This window comes from Tauraco erythrolophus, chromosome 28 (genome assembly GCF_009769465.1).
Source record: "Tauraco erythrolophus isolate bTauEry1 chromosome 28, bTauEry1.pri, whole genome shotgun sequence".
NCBI lineage: Eukaryota > Metazoa > Chordata > Aves > Musophagiformes > Musophagidae > Tauraco > Tauraco erythrolophus.
The window spans coordinates 2895178-2917895 of NC_141492.1; the positions used below are offsets into that span (position 1 = coordinate 2895178).

The 22718-nt window shown below is 57.2% G+C and overlaps 2 protein-coding genes across 2 annotated transcripts in view; one reads left to right on the top strand and one right to left on the bottom strand.

Moving 5' to 3' along the window:
* LOC104371887 (fibrillin-2-like) overlaps positions 1-15905 on the top strand; it is a 101205-nt gene extending 85300 nt beyond the window's left edge. Inside the window, exons 38-64 of the mRNA XM_086627866.1 lie at positions 98-223; positions 493-618; positions 1088-1237; positions 1415-1486; positions 2600-2725; positions 3209-3334; positions 3819-3944; positions 4183-4299; positions 4536-4664; positions 5565-5684; positions 6055-6180; positions 6267-6419; positions 6847-6912; positions 7199-7324; positions 7543-7662; positions 8126-8248; positions 8532-8663; positions 9285-9410; positions 9650-9856; positions 10109-10234; positions 11368-11490; positions 12164-12280; positions 12544-12672; positions 13291-13410; positions 13890-14121; positions 14607-14775; positions 15531-15905. Of these exons, the coding sequence (XP_086483992.1) occupies positions 98-223; positions 493-618; positions 1088-1237; positions 1415-1486; positions 2600-2725; positions 3209-3334; positions 3819-3944; positions 4183-4299; positions 4536-4664; positions 5565-5684; positions 6055-6180; positions 6267-6419; positions 6847-6912; positions 7199-7324; positions 7543-7662; positions 8126-8248; positions 8532-8663; positions 9285-9410; positions 9650-9856; positions 10109-10234; positions 11368-11490; positions 12164-12280; positions 12544-12672; positions 13291-13410; positions 13890-14121; positions 14607-14775; positions 15531-15905 (3788 nt within the window). The remainder of the gene's footprint in view (positions 1-97; positions 224-492; positions 619-1087; positions 1238-1414; positions 1487-2599; positions 2726-3208; positions 3335-3818; positions 3945-4182; positions 4300-4535; positions 4665-5564; positions 5685-6054; positions 6181-6266; positions 6420-6846; positions 6913-7198; positions 7325-7542; positions 7663-8125; positions 8249-8531; positions 8664-9284; positions 9411-9649; positions 9857-10108; positions 10235-11367; positions 11491-12163; positions 12281-12543; positions 12673-13290; positions 13411-13889; positions 14122-14606; positions 14776-15530) is intronic.
* A 4779-nt stretch (positions 15906-20684) lies between these two features.
* CTXN1 (cortexin 1) lies at positions 20685-20972 on the bottom strand. The gene has a single exon (XM_009983425.2). The coding sequence runs from the start codon at positions 20970-20972 to the stop codon at positions 20685-20687; it is 288 nt and encodes a 95-aa protein (XP_009981727.2).
* Between the last annotated feature and the right edge of the window lie 1746 nt (positions 20973-22718).

The following is a 22718-nucleotide window of genomic DNA, read 5'->3' on the forward strand; positions in this document are numbered from 1 at the left end:
GGTGGTGGCATGAACCTGCCGGGGATCCTGGGGTGAAGGTGCTGCCTGAGCTGGTCTGGCAGGTAGTGAGCACCTCCCGACTCCTTTCCCTCCTCAGATATCGATGAGTGCCAGGAGCTGCCGGGCCTCTGCCAAGGTGGTAACTGCGTGAACACTTTTGGCAGCTTCCAGTGTGAGTGCCCCCTGGGCTACTACCTCAACGAGGACACGCGCATCTGCGAAGGTAGCCGCACTGCGGTGCCCGTGCGGGTCTGCGTGCGCGGCGTGTACGGCAGCCCGATGTGTGTGCATGCGTGCAACGGAGTGCTGTGTGCCTGGGCTGCCCTTGGAGCAGTTTGTAGAATCCCTTCCCCTTTCTCTTCCGGACTCCTCATCCTCATCACAAACCCTGTCCCTTCTCCCAGTGCCCATCCGTACCTTGTGCCAAGCCCACCCTCACGTCAGGCCATCCTCTACCTGTGCCTTTAACCTCCAGTCTCCTTTATTTGGCAGATATTGATGAGTGCTCTGCTCACATTGGCATCTGCGGCCCCGGGACCTGCTACAACACCCTCGGCAACTACACCTGCGTGTGCCCCCCTGAGTACATGCAAGTCAACGGAGGAAATAACTGCATGGGTACGGCACGGTCCGAATCTGCGGGAAGGGGTCTGGCCGTGCCCTGCCTGTGCAGGACCCAGGGGATGTGCTGTGGGCAGCACGGTGGGGCAGCGGGGCTGAGCAGAAGTGCTGGGAGCAGGGCTGGGGCTCGGGACGCCTGAGTTGACCAGTGCCTCACCGCATCCCTGCTCCGACGCCACGCACGTTGCCCATGCCGGAGGGGCTGACGCTTCCCCTGCCAGCAGTTCTAGGGAGAGCAGCTGGCACGGGGCGGTGAGAGACCCAGCAGAGCTTGTGCATTGCCACTGCCTGTGACGGGGCAGGACCCAGTGCTCTCACTGGAGCAGAGCTCAGTCACTTTGCTGGGCTCCTCTTGAAGGACCTATGTGTCACCTCCAGTCTCTGAGCACCAGGACAGGGTGGGGTGGCATATCCCCAGCAATAACCCATCCCTGGGGCTGGCAGAGACACTGGGCTGCCTTTGCAGACATGAGGAAGAGCGTGTGCTATCGCAACTACAACGACACGTGTGAGAACGAGCTGTCCTTCAACATGACCAAGAAGATGTGCTGCTGCTCCTACAACATTGGCAAGGCCTGGAACAAGCCATGCGAGCCATGTCCCACACCAGCCAGCCGTAAGTCTGGAAAAACATTTTGATGCCATGGCTGCTCCGTCGCTTTTTCGGTGACCCCGTGCACTAGGACCCCCTCCCTGCTCACAGCAGCCATAGTTGGCCCTTGTCCCTCTCGTCCCTTGCTGTGTCCCACTCTGCCCACCAAGCGTGGCCGTAACCTTGTCGTTCCCCTTCCAGCCGAGTACCAGATCCTGTGTGGGAACCAGGCCCCCGGCTTCATCATCGACATCCACACGGGGAAGCCCATCGGTGAGTAGACCCCCCCGCGCCCTGCGGCGCCAGGTCTGCTCCCTGCCCCTCTGCTTTCTTCCCACAGTGCCTGCGAGCTCGTTCCCTTCCCCTCCCTTAGCAAATGGAGCCCTGAGCAGAGGAGAGACGAGGAAAAGAGGTGGCAAACATGACTGCGAGCAGCTGGCCAAGCCTTCAAGCCTGTGTCCCGAGTGGCTGGGCAGCTTACATCTCCCCATGTTTGCAATTATCCCTTGATTTCCATCCCACCTGGAGAGACAGGGGGGCCAGTGACCACAGACAAGTAGCCAGTGACCACTGACAGTGGCCAGGTGGATGCAGACCCACGATAGCCCTGGCGCTCACACCGCCAGCAGCCCCAGCCCAACAGCAGCGGGGCACTGCTGAGAGCCGAGGGTGTCAGGGTTGTGTTTTGGTAGATGGAAAGCCAGAGGTTCCGTTGAAAGTCCTGGGATTTGTGGGCTGTCCGTGGATGTTTTGCGTTCTTGAAAGATGGACTCGCTGGTGGTTTGTGAGATGAACAGATTAGTTCATCAGTGCTTCACCTGGCCTTGGCAGTGCCAGCCCGGGGACTGAAGAGGAAAGAGATGAGTTCATCTTCTGCTCCCAGGAATAAAGTGCAACAGAGGGTGTCAGAGCAGGGCTGCAGGGCTGGTGGTGGGTTGTGCTGGGCACAGCGACAGAGTCAGGGACCCTCAAGCCATCTCAATGTTTCAATGACCCCCTGGACTTCCCGTTTGCAGCCTGGTCCCAGAGCCTGGGCAGTTGTCCGTGTTACTGCCAGGGCACGCTCAGAGAAAACAAGGTGGATGTCCTGGGTAGGGTCCCTCCCAACATGCGCCTTGCGAGTTCTGCCAGCCATCCCATGGCTCCCATGACTTGGAGTCTTGTGTGGCTCTGTTGGGTACCCAGACCTCTGCAGAGCGGCCCTAACCTGGCATGATCTGCAGGATCCACTATCAGTCCTCCAAGAGTTCCTCCACTGTTTGTCTGGTGGCCCTTTCCTCCTAGTCTTCTTTCTAGAACGACCAAGGTCAGCAGTCTCCCAGCTACGGGGGATGTTTTCCTCCCTGCCACCTTCCCAGGATGCTGAGAGTTGTTGTCTGTGTGCAGATATTGATGAGTGCAGTGAGATCCCTGCTATCTGCACCAACGGTGTCTGCATCAACCAGATTGGCAGCTTCAGGTGCGAGTGTCCCATCGGATTCAGCTACAACAACATCCTGCTCATCTGCGAAGGTAACGGGGCAACCGGGCAGCGCTGCCAGGGGTGCCCAGGAGGGTGGGGGGTTCTCAGCCTGGCACTAGCATCTCCCCAGCCCACGGGGCTCCAGGATGAGGGCTGTCAACAGACATGGCAGAGCCCATATGTTCTCAGACTTCTTGAAATCATCTTCATTTTCCTCATCAAGGAACAAAACCGCTGATTTTCATTCATGTTCTTGTCTGGTTTTCCCCTCTTCTGTTTTTTTGGGGGTGTTTTTTTAGGAGAAGTTGGCAAATGTGAATGTTTCAAAGTTCTGAGTTGCGACTAAAACTCATTATTTTATTGCAAAGCGATAGAAAACCATCCCAAATTGACCCTGCTTGGGGTCAATTTTAACCCCTGCTGGGGTTCAAATCCCGTTGGCTCCACTGAGCCGCTCCAGCCCTCCCAGGGTGGCAGTGCCTGGTGCGTGCTGGCTCTGCACAGCCACCGTTGGCGCTGCTCTCCTCCCGCAGACATCGACGAGTGCAGCAGTGGGGAGAACCTCTGCCAACGCAACGCCGACTGCATCAACATCCCGGGCAGTTACAGGTGCGAATGCTCAACCGGATACAAGCTGTCGCCTAGCGGAGCCTGCGTGGGTAAGATGGGAGCTGTTTGCTACCTATTCCAGAGACACCTTTGGGAGGCACTGGCACCTCTACTTGGGCTCTTCAGATGGTTTTGTAGACCACCCTGTGTGGTGGACCCAAGGAAGGGCAGGATGAAGGACACGCCAGACTATGACCTGGCTGTGCTGTGATTGCGGGATACTTGTAATTTTGGAAAATTCCCAGGGGTTGTGGGCTCGTGAGGGATGAGAAAAAGGTCACTGGGAAGCACAGCTTTAGTCCAGCAGCTCAGGCCATTTTCTCCCATTAAATTGGGAGGTTTTTTTCCGGACACGGTAGCGCATAAATCTTGTTCTCTGCGAAGCCACCTCTCAGAAAACCAAGACCTCTAGCACTGCTGCTAACAGACACAGCTTCCCACCAGCGGGCAGGGGTCTGCAGGAGGCCAATGCCTCGACTTTTCCCGTTTGCTCCATCCCTTCTGCTCACTGGTGCCCACTTTGCTTTGTTTTAGGTCGCAACGAATGCCAGGAGATCCCCAACGTCTGCAGCCACGGGGACTGCGTTGACACCGAGGGCAGCTACGTCTGCATCTGCCACAATGGCTTCAAGGCCACGGGGGAGCAGACCATGTGCATGGGTCAGTGTGGCTGCCACAGCCCTGCCCTGTGAATCAGATATCACGATGGACCTGAGCCTTCTCCAGCACCTGCTGGGTAGTGCCAAGGACAGCCACGGGCCACTGTGTCCTCTTGATCCCAGGCTGTCCCTGCAAGCCGTAGGGGCGTCGTGCAGCTGCCTGGACCCTGTCTGCACACCCAAGAGGGTGACTTTCAGCTCACTCTGCCCCTGGATCAGCAGTGACCTTCTCTCTGCAGATATCGATGAGTGTGACCGACAGCCCTGTGGAAACGGCACCTGCAAGAACACAGTTGGCTCCTACAACTGCCTCTGCTTCCCCGGCTTCGAGCTGACACACAACAACGACTGCATGGGTGAGTTGCATGAAATCCTCCCCACGTGGATGGCTGACTGGGGTCAACGTGTCAACGGCTGTGGGGCATGGGGTGGCACAGAGTGGCACACGGGGTGAGCTCCGGGTGTCAGCCGGCAGCGGCTGTAGCAGTGGCTGTAGGTGTCAGAGGGGTCGGGCTGGCTGAGGCGGCTCACCAGGGACACTCACGAGCTGTGCGTATCTCTTCCCGCTGTGCTTATCGTTTCCCTCCCACAGACATTGATGAGTGTTCATCCCTGGTGGGGCAGGTGTGTCGAAACGGCCAGTGCATCAACAGCATCGGCTCCTTCCAGTGCCTGTGCCAAGAGGGGTATGACCGGACCCCTGATGGGAAGAATTGTGTAGGTGAGTGTCCGGGCTGCAGACTGGACCTTCCCAGTGAGTTGAGCTGTGTGGTGGTGTGGCTGGCACTGTGCAGGGCTATGAGACATGGTTCCATCAGAGGCAACTGAGCAGTGGACTCTCCAGAACCACTCACAAGGCTCCAAGTCATAAAATCGTAGAATGGTTTGGGTTGGAAGGGACCTTCAAGATCATCTATTTCCACCCCCGCTGCCATGGGCAGGGACACCCTCCACTACACCAGGTTGCTCAAAGCCTCATCCAGCCTGGCCTTGAACACTACCAGGGATGGGGCAGCCACAGCTTCTCTGGGCAACCTGCTCCAGTGCCTCACCACCCTCAGAGGGAAGAATTTCTTCCTTAGATCTAATCTAAATCTACCCTTGTTCAGTTCAAAGCCATTACCCCTTGTCCTATCACTACACTACAGTCCTCTGGAGGCAAAGGCTGGTCGTTGGGCCCATGGAAAGCCAGACTGGGCCCCAGGATGCCTGCGTCTCCCTTCCAGCCATGCAGGGAACAGTCAAGTATGCACTGAGACCTGCAGGCAGTGAGGAGAAATGTTGTCCTGTCCATGCCCCTAAAGCATGCAGAGTTGTACCAGGGATGCCTTGGGAACTGTCCTGCAGGCAGGAGCTGTGAGGGCAGACAGGGACATTGTATCCTGGGTATTTGTGCCCACCACACTGCCTCCTGCAGCACCAGGTCCTGCAGGGCTCAGTTCGTGTTCCCTGGGTACACAGGTAGGGCATGCTGGAAAATGTCTCATCTGCTTCCCTTGCATCTTTTTGGGCAAAGCAGGGTGCAGCTGCAGGTAGGGCCTGGGCGCAGCAAGGTACCCTGCACCCAAGTCCTCAGAGCTGAGCACAGACACCATCCCTGGTTATTTCCTCTCCTCTGCAGACATCAACGAGTGCGTGAGCCTGCCTGGGACCTGCTCCCCAGGCACCTGCCAGAACCTGGAGGGCTCCTTCCGCTGTATCTGCCCTCCTGGGTACGAGGTGCAGAACGACAACTGCATTGGTAATGTTGGCTCTCTGCCTCCTCCATTTCCAGCACAGCATGTGGTCACCTTGGACTGTTCCCAGAACAGCCATGTTCTTCCCAAGTGGGCTGGGGCACGCATGGCCACTCCTAAATAACTTCTTGGAAGCAATTGGGCACAGAGCAAGGCAAGGCTTGCTGCCACGATGGAGGAGGCTTGGTGGTTTTGCTGTGCCCTGGCCTCTTCACTGTCCCGTTTGCCCTGAGGGTGGGTTAAGGGTTAGGGCCGGGGTGATGTCCCACAGCCATCAGAGCTCCCCAGACATCACAGCTTCAGCTGGTTTTCATGCAATGAGAAAAGGAGTGACTTTTGGCTGTTCCGTAAGTAATACGGCCCCCGTGCTCCCAGATATCAACGAGTGCGAAGAGGAGCCCAACATCTGCCTCTTCGGGACGTGCACCAATACCCCTGGCAGCTTCCAGTGTGTCTGTCCTCCAGGCTTTGTGCTGTCTGATAACGGCCGACGGTGCTTTGGTGAGCGCAGCTCTTCGTGGCGGGGAGGGGAGCGTAACCGTCCTGGATGTCTGCAACGACCTGAGCGTTTTCCCGTCCTCCTACAGACACTCGCCAGAGCTTCTGCTTCACCCGCTTCGACAATGGGAAGTGCTCTGTCCCCAAGGCCTTCAACACCACCAAGGCTCGGTGTTGCTGCAGCAAGATGCCAGGAGAAGGCTGGGGAGACCCCTGTGAGCTGTGCCCGCAGGAAGGAAATGGTAGGTGTGGTGGGACCAGCTCCATGGGAGAGATGGCCCTGTGTGCCTCCGACACGCACAGAGCCTGGGGAAGGTATGTGGGTCAGGCAAGACAACCACCAACACAAGCCATCCCTTACTGGACTCCAGTATTCCTTTCGTCTCCAGCAAACCACAGTCGTGCTCTTGGGCAGTGGGTTGCTTAATTCAAAGCAGAATTAAGGTCTATTCTCAGTCCTCCATGGGACTTGAGATAAGGAAAAAGTGTCTCAGTGCCTCCAGATCCAAGGCGAGCACGGGTGTTTTCCAGCCAGCCAGGGTTTTGTGGCCTCCCATGGGCAGTGAGCTGTCAAGCTCTCAGTCATGCTCTAGAAGCCTCCAAAGCACGTCTCAGCATCTGTGAGTAGAAGCACTTGTGAGCGTATCTCACTTTTCTGCTTTCTTCCAGTTGCCTTCCAGGAACTGTGTCCATATGGTCATGGAGCCATCCCAGGTCCAGGAGACACCCGAGAAGGTAAAGTCTGATCTAGGAATTATAAGAAATTTGGCTTTTTGGGGGACTTGCCTAGAAGCAACCAAACTTAGGCTATCTGGAGAGTAGGGTTGAATCCCAGCAGCAGGAGGGGACGGACATAGGACTGGGTGCCCTCCCAAACTTATGGTCTCTGACTGTTCACCAAAGGTTCAGCCCCCAGCTCTGGAGAGGGAGAAGCTGAGATTGCAGGGTCAGCCTTGAGAGGACAGGGATGTTTCAGGCTACGCATTCACATGAGGTTTCATTGCCTCGGTTTCCCTTCTAGATGTTAATGAGTGCTCAGAGAACCTGGGTGTCTGCATAAACGGAGCCTGTATTAACACCGATGGGTCCTTCCGCTGCGAGTGCCCCTTTGGGTACAACCTGGACTATACAGGAGTCAACTGCGTGGGTAAGGGTCTGCCTGGGGAGCACCACCTCCTTCTCACTTGTACCCTCCTTATGTTGGACTCTATGAGCATGTGTGTGCGCGTGGAGACGAGGAACTTGCTTCTTCTCTGCCCCTTTGCTTTTTACTCCTGGCTTTGCTGGTCTCTGGCTGCAAGAAGAGACCAGCCTGCACCTTTCCTATCTAACTCGTCCACCTAACGTGGTCCTGGCTTCCTCCAGATACCGATGAGTGCTCCATTGGCAACCCTTGTGGGAACGGCACCTGCACCAACGTGGTGGGAGGCTTCGAGTGTGCCTGTGATGAGGGCTTTGAGCCAGGTCCCATGATGACGTGCGAAGGTAACACTGCTGTGGGGCGATCTTCTCACCCCCACTGTGTGCTGAGCCATGTGTGACCCCACCGGGTCATTGCCTGGGTGAGCAGCAGTCAGGTGAGCCTCGAACGGACGGTGTAGAAAAGCTGGCTGAGACACATCTCCACGTGAGTGTGTACATCAGTGATGGTCCCCTTCGGCTTCCTCTGAGGCTGGAGCCCAGGAGAAGGTCTGGAGACCTGCCTAAATGCAGGAGCTGCCTCCTCAAGGAGCCAGGACCCTGTCCCCATCAAAGCTGCTAAGACACCAGGTGTCTGTCCCTCTGAAACTGGAGACCATGACAGGAAGCCTCAGTGGAACAAAGTTCTCATGAGATGAATGCACGGGGAGGGGGGGCAGTGTGTGCTGGGAAGATCCACCACCGTTACTGGCCAGCCGGCTCTGCTGAGAGCACGGAGTCGAGCTCTCTCCTCCCTCCTGCCTCCCAGATATCAACGAGTGCTCGCTGAATCCCCTGCTCTGTGCCTTCCGCTGCATCAACACCTTTGGCTCCTACGAGTGCACCTGCCCATCTGGATACGCCCTCCGAGAAGACAGGAGAATGTGCAGAGGTAAAATCCCCCTTTGCACCCATCAGGGGAGCTCCCACCCTCTCCCCAGCCCCCTGCACTCAGCCCAACTCTGGTGCTGTACAGAGCAGGACTTCTGAGCTGGCATCTCTGGGCTCGTGCTCACTCTCACCTCCCTGGGTGTCTGTGCTTGGTGCCTGCCAGCCTGGAGTGGGGCAGTAGGGATTGGGGAGCAGTGCAGATGTGAGCACTCGGTTCCCAGTTGCCCCCATAGCGCTGCAGAGCTGGCAGGTTGGACACGGTCTCATGAGGTTCTTGGTTGCAGATCTGGATGAGTGCGCAGAGGGACTGCACGACTGCGAGTCTCGAGGGATGCTGTGCAAGAACCTCATTGGCACCTTCATGTGCATCTGCCCCCCAGGAATGCAACGCAGGCCTGATGGAGAGGGCTGCACAGGTACCAAGGACTGGGCTGGGAGGGATTTCCTCTGGGACTGGAGACCATCCTCTTCCAGGCATTGTCTGTGTAGATTTATTTTACGTTCTTCTGTCAAACAGCTCCTTCCCAGGGTTTCCCATGTGTCAGAACTTTCTGTGTGTCCTACTAGATGCCTACACACACAAAAGCTCTGTTCATCTCCAGACCCATGGGTCTACACAGTTCCAGCACAGGATGACACAGCATTATGCCGTGTGTCCTTTCTGTTGAGTCTTTCCATGTCTGTGTCAAGCTTCTTTGCACTGAGCTGCTCTTGGAAGGACGATCACTGGACAGCCCAGACCTCCACAGTTATTAGGCACAGCAGGAAAGCAGAGCGAGCCCAGCTCCTCTCCCAGCCCAGCAGCTCTGCTACTTGCAAGTGGAGAATGTGCAAACCAGCGGAGCCGGGCGCTCTGCCACCCTGGGTGGGAGAGGACCAGGGCAGGTGGATGTGTTTGTCAGCTGCCTAAGGATGTGGAAATGGTCCTCAAGGACTATGTGAGGGCGTTTCAAACTTAACAGTGGCGCGGTGAGTCGTGGAAAGCTGAAATTTGCCCCATGCCTCACCACAGCTTTTTGTGGTTCCTTCCTTCCTAGATGAGAATGAGTGTCGCACCAAGCCTGGAATCTGCCCCAACGGCCGCTGCATCAACACGGTGGGAAGTTACCGCTGCGACTGCAATGAAGGGTTTGAAGTCAGCCCCTCTGGCACGGAGTGTATTGGTAATTACCAAGTCCTGATGGGTCCTGAGCAGCCTCTCTCTACTAGCAGATGACACTTTTCAAGTGTTTCAGGGTTTCTGAGCAGGAAGGTTGTTGGAGCATCACCTTTTCCTTTAACATTACCAACACCACACTGTCCTCTGTGCTGGAGCTAGCACAGGCTGGACTGGCTGCTCAGTTATCCTCAGTGCTGACGCTGTCTCAGATCCTCACCTTGTACCCCCACTCTCTCTGTCCAGACACCCGCCAGGGATTCTGCTTCACTGAAGTACTGCAAACCATGTGCCAGATGTCCTCCACCAACCGCAACCTGGTCACCAAGTCTGAGTGCTGCTGCAACAGCGGGCGCAGCTGGGGCCCCCAGTGCGAGCTCTGCCCCCTGCCTGGAACCACCCAGTACAAGAAAATGTGTCCTCATGGGCCAGGGTACTCCACTGATGGGAGAGGTGAGCTGGGACCCAAATCACCTTCAATGCGGAGGGAGGGAAGCAGTGGTGTGGGTACAGGGAGAATTCCCTTGGGAACTGGCTGGGGCAGACCTGCACAGCACCTGGGGCAGACAAGAAGCCTCCATGACATTAACCTGCATCTCCCTGAATGTAGTCACCAGCTTCCAGGGAGGGTCTCAGCTGCTCTGGCACAGGAGCACAGGACAGAGGCAGCGTTGGCACTAACAGGTCCTTCCTTCCCTCCTGCAGACATCGATGAGTGCAAGGTGCTGCCCAACCTCTGCAAGAACGGACAGTGCATCAACAGCATCGGCTCCTTCCGCTGCCACTGCAGGCTGGGCTACACCGCGGACATCACAGGCACAGCCTGCGTGGGTGAGTCGGGAGGAGGACACCCTCGGCAGGCTTCTGTCCCTTCTTCTCAGCAGGCAAAGAGAGGGGGGTCCTGTAACCCCCACCCAGGCCCTGCCCTCACCTCTGTCCATACTGTCCTGCGTAGCCGTAGCAGGGCTCTGGACACTTTGCCTTATCGTGTGGTCCTCTATACATCAAGGTCGTCACTCCATGTTAACTCCTTAAAACCCAGGCTCCTTGTCTTCTCCCTCTGACCCCAGGGGTTACGGGGACTGGCAGGGAGTGTGATCCAGAGATGAAAGCCTTTGAGCAGCCAAACCTTTCGTTGGCAGGGCAGCTCGTTCTAGCCAGCCTGAGTGCCACGTTGGCAATCCAGATGCTGACGTAAAAGACACCTCTGGAATCACAACTGCAGGCGTCTGGGGAAGTACTGAAGGAGTTGAAGATGTGCCATACTTCCAGTACTGAGATGGTGTTCAGGACCACGCCAGCAGCTGTGTGTTCTAGATACAGAGCGGAAAAGAGCCCTCGGCTTCCAAGCTCTGTGCCTAGGAGTAGAGCAGATATGACCTTGAGCACCAGGACAGGTTTCCTCTCTAAACATCTTTGCCCTTTCTACAACTCCGTGCCCTCTAGCCTGACTCAAAGTTATGGGCTTTGTCAGAGCCACAGCTGCTACTCTTTGCTGGGCAGAGGTGACACAGCCCCAGAAGTACAGGGCTGGCCCCATTCCTGATGTTCCCAGTACTCAGGAGGAGCATCTACCTGTCTCTTCAGCTAGGAAGGGGCTGGGAAAGAGGTTACTCAGATCCCCCAGGTCACACAACATCCCATGTCTGAGCAGGGAGGTGATTCAGCTCTTTCCCTGCAGGAGATCTCCTAAATTTGTTGTGCTGGCTCAAACTGAGGTTCTCCTTCAAAGAGTCTGTCTCTGCTCACCTGCTTCCTGAAGAGCAGATAAGATGCATTTGTCTGGGGCAGGGAGTGCCAGGGCCCATAGGGCCATCTGACCACTTTGCTATGTGAGGCCGTGAAACCTGCGATCACCTGGTCTTCAGGAGCCCCTTGGGAGACTGAATGGTCCAAGGGGTGGTGGGGACCCCGTCCAGCAGCACAACCCGTGAATACTGATGTATCTTGTCTCTCGAGTCTAGATTTGGATGAGTGTAACCAGTCCCCTAAGCCATGTAACTTCATCTGCAAGAACACAGAAGGCAGCTACCAATGCTCCTGCCCTCGAGGGTACATTCTACAAGAAGATGGGAAGATCTGCAAAGGTATTGACCAAGGAGAAGGTAGCAGAGACCCTGCCTCATCTCTGGCAGCAAGGGGAATGGCAAGAGCTGATTAACGTGTGCCAGAACAGTCAAGTCTTTCCATTCAGCCACAGGGCAAGGCTAGACATGGAAAAAGGTGCCATGCTGGACCCTCGTGGAGTCACACATCAGGGTTTCGTCCCTCTACAGCCACTCCAGATCTGTCTTATCAGGAAAAAAATTGCTCCTTGCCCTTTCCTGCAGACTGCACAGTATATCCCAGCTGTGCCAAGCCTTGAACCAGTGTGCCTCCTACATGTGGGCTGAGCACTATCTGGGCTTCTCCTAGTGCTGGCAGCTGCCAGACTGGGGCTTTGCCCACCTCACCCAGTGCTCACATATCAGGCTGCGATGAGGGTGACCTAAGAGTCTGGGAGGGTCCGGGATTTGTGGATTGCAGGAGAGGCAGAGAAAAATCTCTGCATCTTTCAAATGCATCTGGGTACGACCAGCAGCTGAGGTGGGGCTCCCAGGACTCGTGATTCTCATGCAAGACTTTTGTGGGAGTTGTTCCTGAGGTTGGTCCGTGTCAGGTCCCTGTCCGCCCAGGAGCACCGTGTGTCACCACGCACATGCAGATAAGGTACCTCAGTAAGATAAATTGAGACACGTGTTGCTGTGCTTGTTGCTTTAGATTTGGACGAATGTTCCACCAAGCAGCACAACTGCCAGTTCCTGTGTGTGAACATTATCGGAGGATTCAACTGCAAATGTCCCCCGGGCTTCACTCAGCACCACTCGTCCTGCATCGGTGAGTAGAGGCGTTCCCTGCTCTGCTCTACGGCACCAGTGAGGTCTCTGGGGGTTACTTTTAAGCCCAGGAGAGTCTTTCCAGCCCCTCAACTCTGGCTCTGGAGTGCTGCCCCTCTCCAGCCAGCCTGGGGTCATGCATCTGACTTGTCCATCTGCTGCTCAGGCTGGGCTGAGCTCCACGACGCGAGGTGGCTGTCTGCAAAGCTTCACGCAGCCACGTCCTTGGGGACGGGCTTACAAGCGGTGGCCGGTGTTTTGCAGACAATAATGAGTGCACAGCTCAGCCCTCCCTGTGTGGAGCCAAAGGACAGTGTCTGAACACGCCGGGCAGCTACAACTGCGAGTGTCAGAAAGGATTCTCCCTCGACAGCTCTGGTGTCAACTGTGAAGGTGGGTCTGTGTCTCCGGGGCTTTGACAGAAACATGGTCCGTGTGGTAGAGTTCTCAGTTCAGCCATGATCTCTAAGGCATCTCAGTCCAGCCAAGGAGGGACTAATCCTCGCTGTGGGGCACCAGAAACCCACAGGGGAAGCCCTGGTGCAAAGGAGAGGTCAGTTCCTGACCTGCCTGGAGAAACACTGCCTCTTGGACAAGTAGATGAAGGTCTTGGTGCTGCAACCGTAGCAGCCAAGGGTGGGAAGGGAACGATCCTGTATCTCATCGGTGGAGACCACATGCCGGCCAAAACCCACCATGTGCTTCCATGTGTTCACACGGGCAGCCTGAAGCAGAACAGATGTGGTAACGGTCCAGGCCAGACCTTAAAGGAAAAAACATCTAAGGAGGGGCTGCAAGGGGATGTATATGGGGACTGAGGGTGCTATTCAAGTCCAAACTTCAGAGAGATAATTAGGCAGAAGAAGTGCCCACCCCGTGTGAGCACCCTGAAGGATGCTGGCTGCTGGATGTGTACCATGTGCACATGGTCCCTGTGCAGCCAGTGCAGCCGGTGCTGCCCACGGGACAGGGAGAAGTCATCTCACCACCATCTGTGTTACGTTGCTGCAGATGTGGACGAGTGTGACGGAAACCATCGGTGCCAGCACGGCTGCCAGAACGTGCTCGGAGGCTACCGCTGCGGCTGTCCGCAGGGCTACGTGCAGCACTACCAGTGGAATCAGTGTGTGGGTGAGTGTGGGACGGGGGGTCTCGTATCCTGTAGCTGTGGGATGGGGGACAGAGGGTGCCTAAGCCCCAAGGCCCTCTCCAGCCACCCCTCGCCATCTCTGACTCTGCATTCTGGGTCTATTTCTGCAAACCCAGCCCTGCCCCAGAGACAGACCATGCCTGTGCCCAGAGACAGTGCCCCTGCCCTGCCCCACGCTGCTCCGGGTTCTCTCTGCAACGGGGACCATCAGGAGTGATGAGCTCCCAGTGCTCCTGAAGCCAGTGTCTCCCTGCATTGTAGGAGGATACAAAAACCCAAGGTGGTCCTTCGAGGACCTGCACGGGATGAGGTCTTGCAGGGGAGCCAGGAGAAGGGAGGCCGCTGCCAGCCTGGCCACGGCTGTGGGCAGATTTCCTTGGCCGGGTGGGGTGGGGAACACCAGCAGCACAGGAGCTCCTTCCACTGAGCTTCTGACTGGTTCTGCTGTCTTTGGGTGCAGACGAAAACGAGTGCTCCAGCCCCACCGCCTGCGGCTCTGCCTCCTGCTACAACACGCTGGGAAGTTTCAAGTGCGTCTGCCCGTCCGGCTTTGATTTCGACCAGGCGTTCGGGGGGTGCCAGGATGTGGACGAGTGCTCGGCCGGTGGCAGCCCCTGCAGCTACGGCTGCTCCAACACAGACGGGGGCTATCTCTGCGGCTGTCCTGGAGGCTACTTCCGAGCAGGACAAGGGTAAGAGGACGGTCAGCAGGTGGTCCCCACAGGCACCTGTATGTTCCTGGGGGTTATTGCAGGCTGCCAAGTGCATGGTGCCCCTAGACGTGCTCCGTCATCACACTTGTGCTCCAGGAGCCAGTGAGCTCCCATTCCCACATGAGTCCTCAGCTTCTCCATGCCAGGCAGTTCCTCATCCTCATGCTAATGCCCATCTCCTCTTCTGTTCCACTAATCCAATGGGTAGTGCAGCTGCTGACACCGTAGCAGATGCCCTGCAGAGTCATCTAGTCCAGGGTGCCGACAGGTTAAATCTACTGGCCGTGTCTGATCAAGATGCGGCCTGACCTCTCTCAAACCATTCTGCACAAGCCATGTCCTGGACCCAGGCATGATCCTCCATGTGTTCCTGGGTGCCACATGGAGAACCCAGGAGGGCAATGGTAAGATTTCCTTCTTGAAGCGTGAATCTAAGATGGGTCTCTTTGCTCTTCTGCCACCAGACACTGTATTTCTGGCTTGGGTTTTGGGAAAGGTTCCTACCTTCCTGCCCCGCAAGAAGAGGATGAAGACAACCTGCTCTCCCCTGAAACCTGCTATGAGTGCAAGATAAACGGCTACCCCAAGAGGGGTCGGCAGCGACGCAGCATCAATGGCACTGAGAAGCACCAGGTAAGAAATCCATGGCATCCTGGCTGGGGTGGAGCAAGACAAGAGCTGGGTCACTTGGGGGTTGGTGTCTGGAGTGGGTCTCATGCAGCGTGCCCATTCCTGTGGGTCTCCCTCAAACCAGACAGAGATAGCAGCTCACTCTGTACCTGCCCATGCTGGGTGCTTGGGTGTCTGTAGAGTCTAGAAGTCCTGCAGAAATGGAAAGTCTTTCACAATACATTAGAGGAGGTCAGGACAATCTTAAGTGACACACACTTGTGTGGTTTGGCCACAAATGTCTGGAGATACATGCAACTGAGAAATAAAGCACACGTTTGCTTGCAAGGGGAGCTGATGGGGCAGCAGTTCCCACAGGGCCATAGAGGACTGTCAGCACTCACTGTCTGACTCCAGACTGGACCTGTCACTATAAATTCAGGTTCTTGCTTGGAGGGAAGTTCTGGCTTCTGTCCAGGGCTCCCCCAAGAAGTTCACAGGCCTGGGCAGCACAGATTGGGAGGTATTAGGGCCCTTCAGGCCTTGGGAAGAAAATGCCTCTGAAAATGCCTCTGTGTACTGGCTGGTTCAGTCTCAGAGACACAAACAGGGCACCAAGAAACACCTGAAGGAAAGCGAGGACCATAGAAGTCACAGCCACTTCTCAGAGCTGCTTTGGGTTGTCCCATGGGGCAGAACTCCTCTAAATCAAGTCCTCCCTCACCTGGCCATGAGCTTTCCTTGGTATCTGTAAGTAACATGCCTGGTTCCTTCTGAAGGATCACACTGTGAACTTGGCCAGCATGGATGTGGATGCTCCCCTGTCCATGATGCTGAACCTCTCTGACCTGGCTCACAAGGAGCACATCCTGGAGCTCCTGCCAGCTGTGGAGCCCCTGGAGAACCGTGTGCGGTACCTCATCTCCCACGGGAATGAGGACGGCTACTTCCGCATCCACCAAAAAGAGGGGCTCAGCTACCTGCACCTCGGCCGCAAGAAAATCGTGCCTGGCACCTACCTACTGGAGATCGTCAGCGTGCCCCTGTACCGCAAGAGGGAACTGCAGAAACTAGAGGCCAAGAACCACCTCAACTACTTAGCAGGGGAGCTGGGCCAAGCACTGAGGATGAAGCTCCAGCTCCAGCTCTACTAACATCCAGGAGATCCACCCACCCACCCGACAGTACAGTCCTCAGCCTCGCCATCCACACCTGGAAACAACTGCCTCTTCTCTCGCTGCACCCCCTGCCACCACCTGCCCCCACCGCACTGCACAACTGGTGGGAAATGTCCCTCCGGGCTCAGCACCCACCTTGGCCACGCAGGGATGCTCCGCTTCACGGGGTGCTGGAGCCAAAACCAAGCCACACCACAAAAGAGCTTGGGAAAGCTTTGCCAAAGGTTCAAACCCTGTTAGCAGGGCCTCCCTCCCTCCGCCCCGCTCTCGCCCGGCTCCTTTAACCGAGATACTGTTAGTCCGAGCGGGCGAGGGCTGTACCAGGGGGAAGCTGCCCGTCCTTCATGGTCACAGCCCGTAGGTCACCCCACAGCCCAGGAAACGGCGGGGAGGGGATGCTGGGGGCAGCTTTGGACGGGGAGCTGTGGCTCGGTGTGGTGGTAGTGCATTTCCCACCAGCTCCTGTTCCTCCTTTGCTTCTGCGTTGTCGTGATGGTGCTGCAGAAACCATCCCCTGCCCACGCTGCCTGTGCTCTGTCTCTTCTCTGTCCTCTCCATGTCCTCTGGTCCTTCTGGGCTCCTCCGTCGAATGGAAAAGGTCACCTCTGAGTGAAGCGTAGAATCGGAGAACGATTCCACGCAGGGGCAGCGCAGGTTGCCAACCTCACGGCGCGAAGCAGCCGGGCCGCGGGACCACCGGCTCCCGCGGGGAACCCGGGGGTTTCACGCCGCGATACACTGAACGTGCACATCCTCCACCCGTCAGAGCTGGAAGGGCTTTTCCAGAGCTCCGACAAGGCCAGGGCTTATGGTGTCCTTCCATAAATAAGGAGGAGCTCTGGGGAAAGGCAAATAATTGCGTTGTTGAATGCGGTTGGACGAACTCAACTGCCAGGAAAAAAGAAAATGTCACGAGCGTGGTTGAGAGCATCTGGATGCTTCCCGTGCCAGAGGGGACGGAGGGCTCGGCAGGACGGAGGTGACGTGCCACAGGGGCAGATTTCCCGGCCACCGCCCCTGTGAGCGTTTGAAAAATCCTGTGCCAAGTTTCCCAGCAGCAGAAGCAAGATGGGGAACGGGGAGGGGACCGGGGGGTGTCTGCAGCCTGGGCAGGCAGGAGGAGGCAGGGACAGGCGGACGGTCCCTGACCATCATCTGCAACCGGTCCCTGACTCCGAGCCCCCCGTCTGCGCGACTCCGGTGCTTCCAGCCAGGAGCGCTCCTGGAAACGGGGGCTGCGAGTCCCCCCCTCCGGTTGTCCCATCCCTCCTGGGCGCTCTGAGGCGCCAACGGTGACACACAGCCCTGGTTAATGCAGACAACAGAAATGCACTAAAAAGAGTCTGGAAAATATTAATTAAGTGAATCGAGGTGTCCCTGCTGCCTCGAGCAGCCTGGCCAGATCCTTCTGTCCAGGTGGGCTTTTCTTCCTCCCTCCAGAGTCTTCCCCACCCCTGGGCTCTGCAACGCCATTCCCGAATTCCGCATGAAGCTGGTTTCAGTTCTGCATGGAGCCCGCGCGTCGCCGCGGGCAGCAAAGGTGCTAATTCACTCCGTGCCACACACAGCTACCTTATCGACCCCCCGAGGTGCTTCCGAAGCTGGTGCTGTATCGACCAGTTAGTGCACTGGATCCAGCCACCCTCGTATTTATGGGTAACCACCGCAGTGCCGAGCGCTCGTTGTCGTGAGGAGTGCATATTCCTGAAGGGTTTTTTTGGGGTTGGTTTTTTTTTGGTATTTGGGAGGGCGGTTGGTTGGTTTTTTTTCCCAGTACGCTGCCGCCGCGCGGGCTGGGGGGAGCGTACGTTATACTGTATTTGGGCTAACGGCAGACTTGAAAACTCTTTTTTTGCAGCACGCAGCTCCAGACTCTGGATTTTGCAAGAGTCCCAGAGCTGGTGACAGGATGGGTGGCCTGATGTCTGGGGTTTGGTTGGTTTTTTTCTTATTTTGGTTTGGTTTGTTTTTCCAACAGGTGCTTTTTTTTTTAAAAAAAAAAAAAACAAAAACAAAAACCAAAAAACTATTAATAATATAATAAATTAGCAGAGATGGGTTTGTGTGTGTGTGTTGAGCCAAAAGCCTCAAACGAAAAAGCTCAAGGTTTCCTTCATTCCTCTCTCGTGCGGTGTTTGATTCTGGTTTTTTTTTTTTTGTATTGACATTTCTTGCTGGTTGTTTATTTTTGGGCAAGCGTTGAAACCCAAAACCTGTGCCCCCTTGTCCCGCACGGAGAGGCGGCTCTTTGTGGAATTCCTTTTTTGTATCAGAAGCAACAGCAACAATAAAATTATTTTGGGTTAAGCGGTTCCGTGTCTTCCTCCTGATCTGGGTGCAGCGGTGGCAGCGCCGCGTCCATCTGCCGGGGCCGAGGGCCGGTGGGGTGGCCATGGCAGAGACAGCCTGGGAATAGGGCAGGAACTGTCCCAGCTCCAGCATGGAGCTGGTTTCTTGCCTGTGTTCCTCAGGGACACAGTTTCACCCTCGGAGCCTCACCCAGCTCTCCCAGCCCTGCGTGTCTCAGCACCTTTGGGGGATTCGGGGTCCTTCCCAAAGCCTCGGAGCAGAAGGTGGATGAGGGAGGAGGGACAGTCTCTCCTGATCCTTCGGTCCCCAGCAAGGGGAGTGGAAGGCGATGGGTGCCAGAGGTGTGAGCCTGGAGATGGACTCGCGAGCCCAGAGGAGGAGTGTCTGCACCCCATCGCTGCTGGACTGCGGAGAGGTTACAGGGGCCAGGACAGGGATGGAGAAGGGGCACAAGAAGGGCTGGTGGAGAGGAGACGGAGGGGATGCAGGAGAACGGAGACGAACCTGCTGCTTCTCCTTCCCCACTCACCCTGCCTGGTGCCACGGGTGCTTGGCCGGGGATCGTGCTGGGTGTCCAGGAGCCGGGGTCCAGCTGTTTGGGTTCAGCTCAAACCCAAGTTCCAGGCTGATAATTCTCATTTTTAGCATTCTTCTTGGCCTCCTTCGCCGGACACAGATCCGTGTGCCACCAGAGGGCAGGCAGGTCTGCAGCATCCCTGCGCCGGCGGGAGCCCATCGCCTTGCTGGGTGCTGGGAGAGCCAGGGCACTGCGGGGCGGTGGGGGAACCTGCACAAAGGAAAAACCTGCTCCCATTTTGCTCAGACAGCTGGAAATTGTCCCCCAAAAAGCCTCCTGGGCTGCCAGGCTCAGCGTGCCAGGCTCCGTGTCAGTGCCCATGGGGGACTCTCCCAGGGGAATCTGCACCCACACATCCAAAAGGTCCCTCTGGATGCAGCAGACCTGCTGCCTGCACAGACCCAGACTGGCATAGAAGACACGGTCAGGCACAGCCCACGGTGGCCGTGGCCAGGCTGTGACTGCCCCAGGTGCCACAGTGGCCAAGGAGCACCTTCTGCATGTCCCTGAGAGGGCGTGTGCCCGCGCAGGGGCACCCACAGCACCATGGGCTGGTGGTGATGGTTCTGTCCCATGCGGCACCCGGCCCCTGCAGAGGGGCTCCAGCTGGTCCTGGCTCAGACCGAGTGCTGGGGCAGCCCCCACTGCGTGGGGAGCAGCCGGAGCAGCTCCTGGAACACATCAAAGGGCAGAAGAAGAGGAGCTGTGTGGGGTTAGCACAGTGCAGCTTTATTTCCATGGTGGGGGAAGAGATTCTCCCCCCCAAGGGCTCAAATCCCTTAGTACAAACCTTCTTAGTGGCCCGCAGCCGTAACCCACTGTGGCTTGCGATAGCCCCGCGGCTAGCTGCAGCACAACAGGCATGGTTCCCGCAGGGGCAGGAGGACAGCCTTGGCTTCCCCTTGGCTACTTCCACAGCCCTTCTGACCCAGATGCAGGGAAGGGCCGGCCACCCCCAGCAACCCCCCTGGACGTGGGGAGGCCACCCAGATCCTGCTGGAGCAGGGACTGGCCAGAGTGGGAACACTGCCAGGAGGCTGCCAGGCTCAGGCTAGCTGAGGAGCATCTCCCAAGTGTCATGTAGGACCTTTGATCCCTCCTGGGATCCCGGCAGGGCTACCTGGGCAGGTCTGGGACCATTCTCACCAGTTGGGCAGGGACAGGTCACTGCGGTGTAAAGCGGAGCACAGGCTGCGGGGCTGGATGCCGAAAGGGGGGAGCTGCGCTTTGGGGAGGGGGGGTCTCTATCTCCCCTTCAGTTGTCAGGGCAGGGGGGCTGGGGGGGCACTTGGGACTGCCACACAGAGAGAACAAAGCCAACACTTGGGTCTGGTGCCTATAAACCCCCTGAGGGACACGGCTCAGTTACGGGGACACGCACACACACACGCGCGCACACGCACGGGACCACGGTCGGCACTGCCCGGAGGACACGGACGAGGATGATGGAAGGGTGGGGGGTGGGTGTCGGGGAAGGAGGATGTGAGGGCTCAAAGCTCTGGCCTGGCACCAGGTAGAGCCACCCAGAGCAGAAGCCCTGTGGGCCATGGTGGAGGGCAGGTCCCGCCGTGCCCTGCCCCATCGCCTCCTGCCCTGCGCCACGCAGGGGGCACGGTGGGCAGCGGAGCCCACCCCGAGTCACCCCACCCTTCCACCACATCTCTCCCAGAGTCCTTGCGGACGGCAAAGAGAACTGAAAAGTGCTTAGAAAAGAGAGAGAAACCCCTTAGAAAACCCACCCCGGAGGAGAGCCCGACCCCACCTCCCTGCCCGGAGCATCTCTGCCAGCCCCGGGGGGCAATGCCACAGGGGAGGGGGGGCTGGGGCCAGCTGGAGTAGGAGGCACACGGAGCACCCAGTCGCCCCTTTTACACCAAGGCGTAGTCGAACTGGCCCCTCTCCAACCCCTCCTTGTGATCAGTCCAGGAGGAAGCGGGCATGCGGCTGTAGGGGTCCAGCAGGATGCGGAAGCAGCGCACCATCAGCATCACCAAGAAGACGAGGAGGAAGATGACGAAGGCAAAGACGGTTTTCTGCTCGGCATCCATCCCCGCCGCACCGGCTGGGTGCTCAACCAAAGAAGGGGAGAGCAGTTCATAATCCATCGTCGATGCATCATTCATGGCAGAGGCGAGGAGCACGTGGGCAGGGCGCATTCGGCCACCCCGCTGCCCGGGCAGCCGCTTTCAGCCTCCCGCTGTGCCCACGCACCCAGGGCACGGGTTACTCCATAGCCGCCAGCACTGCTATGCCAAGCTCAGGGTTGACTCCTGCCCGGGCCAAGAGCTCCTGGAGGGGAAAGCAGAGATGGTGAGGGAGGAGACACTGGCCATGGGCTACACGAGCTCTGCTAATAACCAGGGGCAGGGAAATTCGCAAGCTGGTCCCTGGTTTTCCAGCAAGCTCAAGAAGCCACTCACAGGGGGCACAAAGGGGTGGAGTGGGTGGGCAGACCAGGCTACTATTGAGGACATAAATCTCCAGCAATCCTCCGGAGAGGGTGCCCACCTGGCACAGCTCGTGCTGCAGGACCCTTTTGGACCAGGCATCTTGGGAAAAACTCACACTGAACAAGACCTCCGCTGCGGAGTCAGAGCAGGCGGCTCCAGGTTTTTGTCTAGTCTGGTCTGGAATTTCTCCCAAGATGGACACGAGCTGAGAGTTTGCCCGCTCCTACCGAGGGACACGTGCCCGGCTGCTGTATCACACTCGGCACGATGACTGCCTTTGGTTCTGCACCGGGTACAGAAGGAGCTGGTCCCGATGGAGCCGGAGGGCACCTACCTCACCGCAGCTGCGCGGGAACACGAGCATCACTACTGCAGCAGGAGGAGGAGGAGGCTGTGTCCAAACAGCCACGTCACTGAGAAACGGTCTCCAGGGTCCAGCTGTCTTGGGCTAAGGAGGCAAAGCAGAAGGACGAAGAGAGCAAAAGAGATGAACATGACCACGGGCACCGGGAGTCACAGCGAAACCCCCAAAGGTGCCTCCAGAGTTCTCAGCATCTCTTGTTGGAGCAGCAATGGGTGGAGCTCACCGAGAGGGACATCCACACCAGCCCCCCTTCAGCATCCTGGGGCCCGAGTGAGGCTCCAGAAAATTAAAACCAAAATCCCCACTGGGAGGTATCAGGGAACAGCCAAAGCTCTAAAAGAAATTTCCTGTAACAGCAGCGAAACAAAGGGCAAGAGCAGCAGCAGGACGAGCTCAGCCGCTCTCCGGCTTTTCACCCTGGTTATCTGGTCCCTCCCTGGACCAGACACAGGATGTTCCCTCGGTAGCTTGTCCGTACAGTGCCGGGTAGTCCAGCCCTGCTCTCCCCTGGGATGAAGAACCACAACACCTCTGCCAGGGGGTGGTGGGCCCTGAGCTGCCACCTCTGCATCAATATTCGGGCATCCAAACCCCTAAACACTGACCACCCCGAAAGAGCCGTCTCGGCACTTCCACTGACACCACTTCCCCAGTTATTTGCTGAGTTCCCCAAAGGGAAACTGTACCTACATCCCACGTCACATTAAGAGGACATTGGCCACCCCCAGCATGGCTCCATCCAGAAGCTCCTCAGATTGACACGTTTCTGCCCTGCTGGGGTTTATCCCTCCCCCCGTACATCCCCAGATGAGCACGGGGCGCAGGGATAAGTCAAACAAGCTTCCCATGGCACGGGCACAACATCATACAATCATAGAATCATTTTGGTTGGAAAAGACAAGATCATGGAGTCCAACCGTTAACCCAACACTGCCAAGACCACCACTAAACCACGTCCCAAAGCACCATATCTACACATCTTTTAGATACCTCCAGGGATGGTGCTGTCACTGCTTCCCCAGACAGCCTATTCCAATGCTCAACAACCCTTTTGGTGAAGAAATTTTTCCTAATATCCAAACGAAACC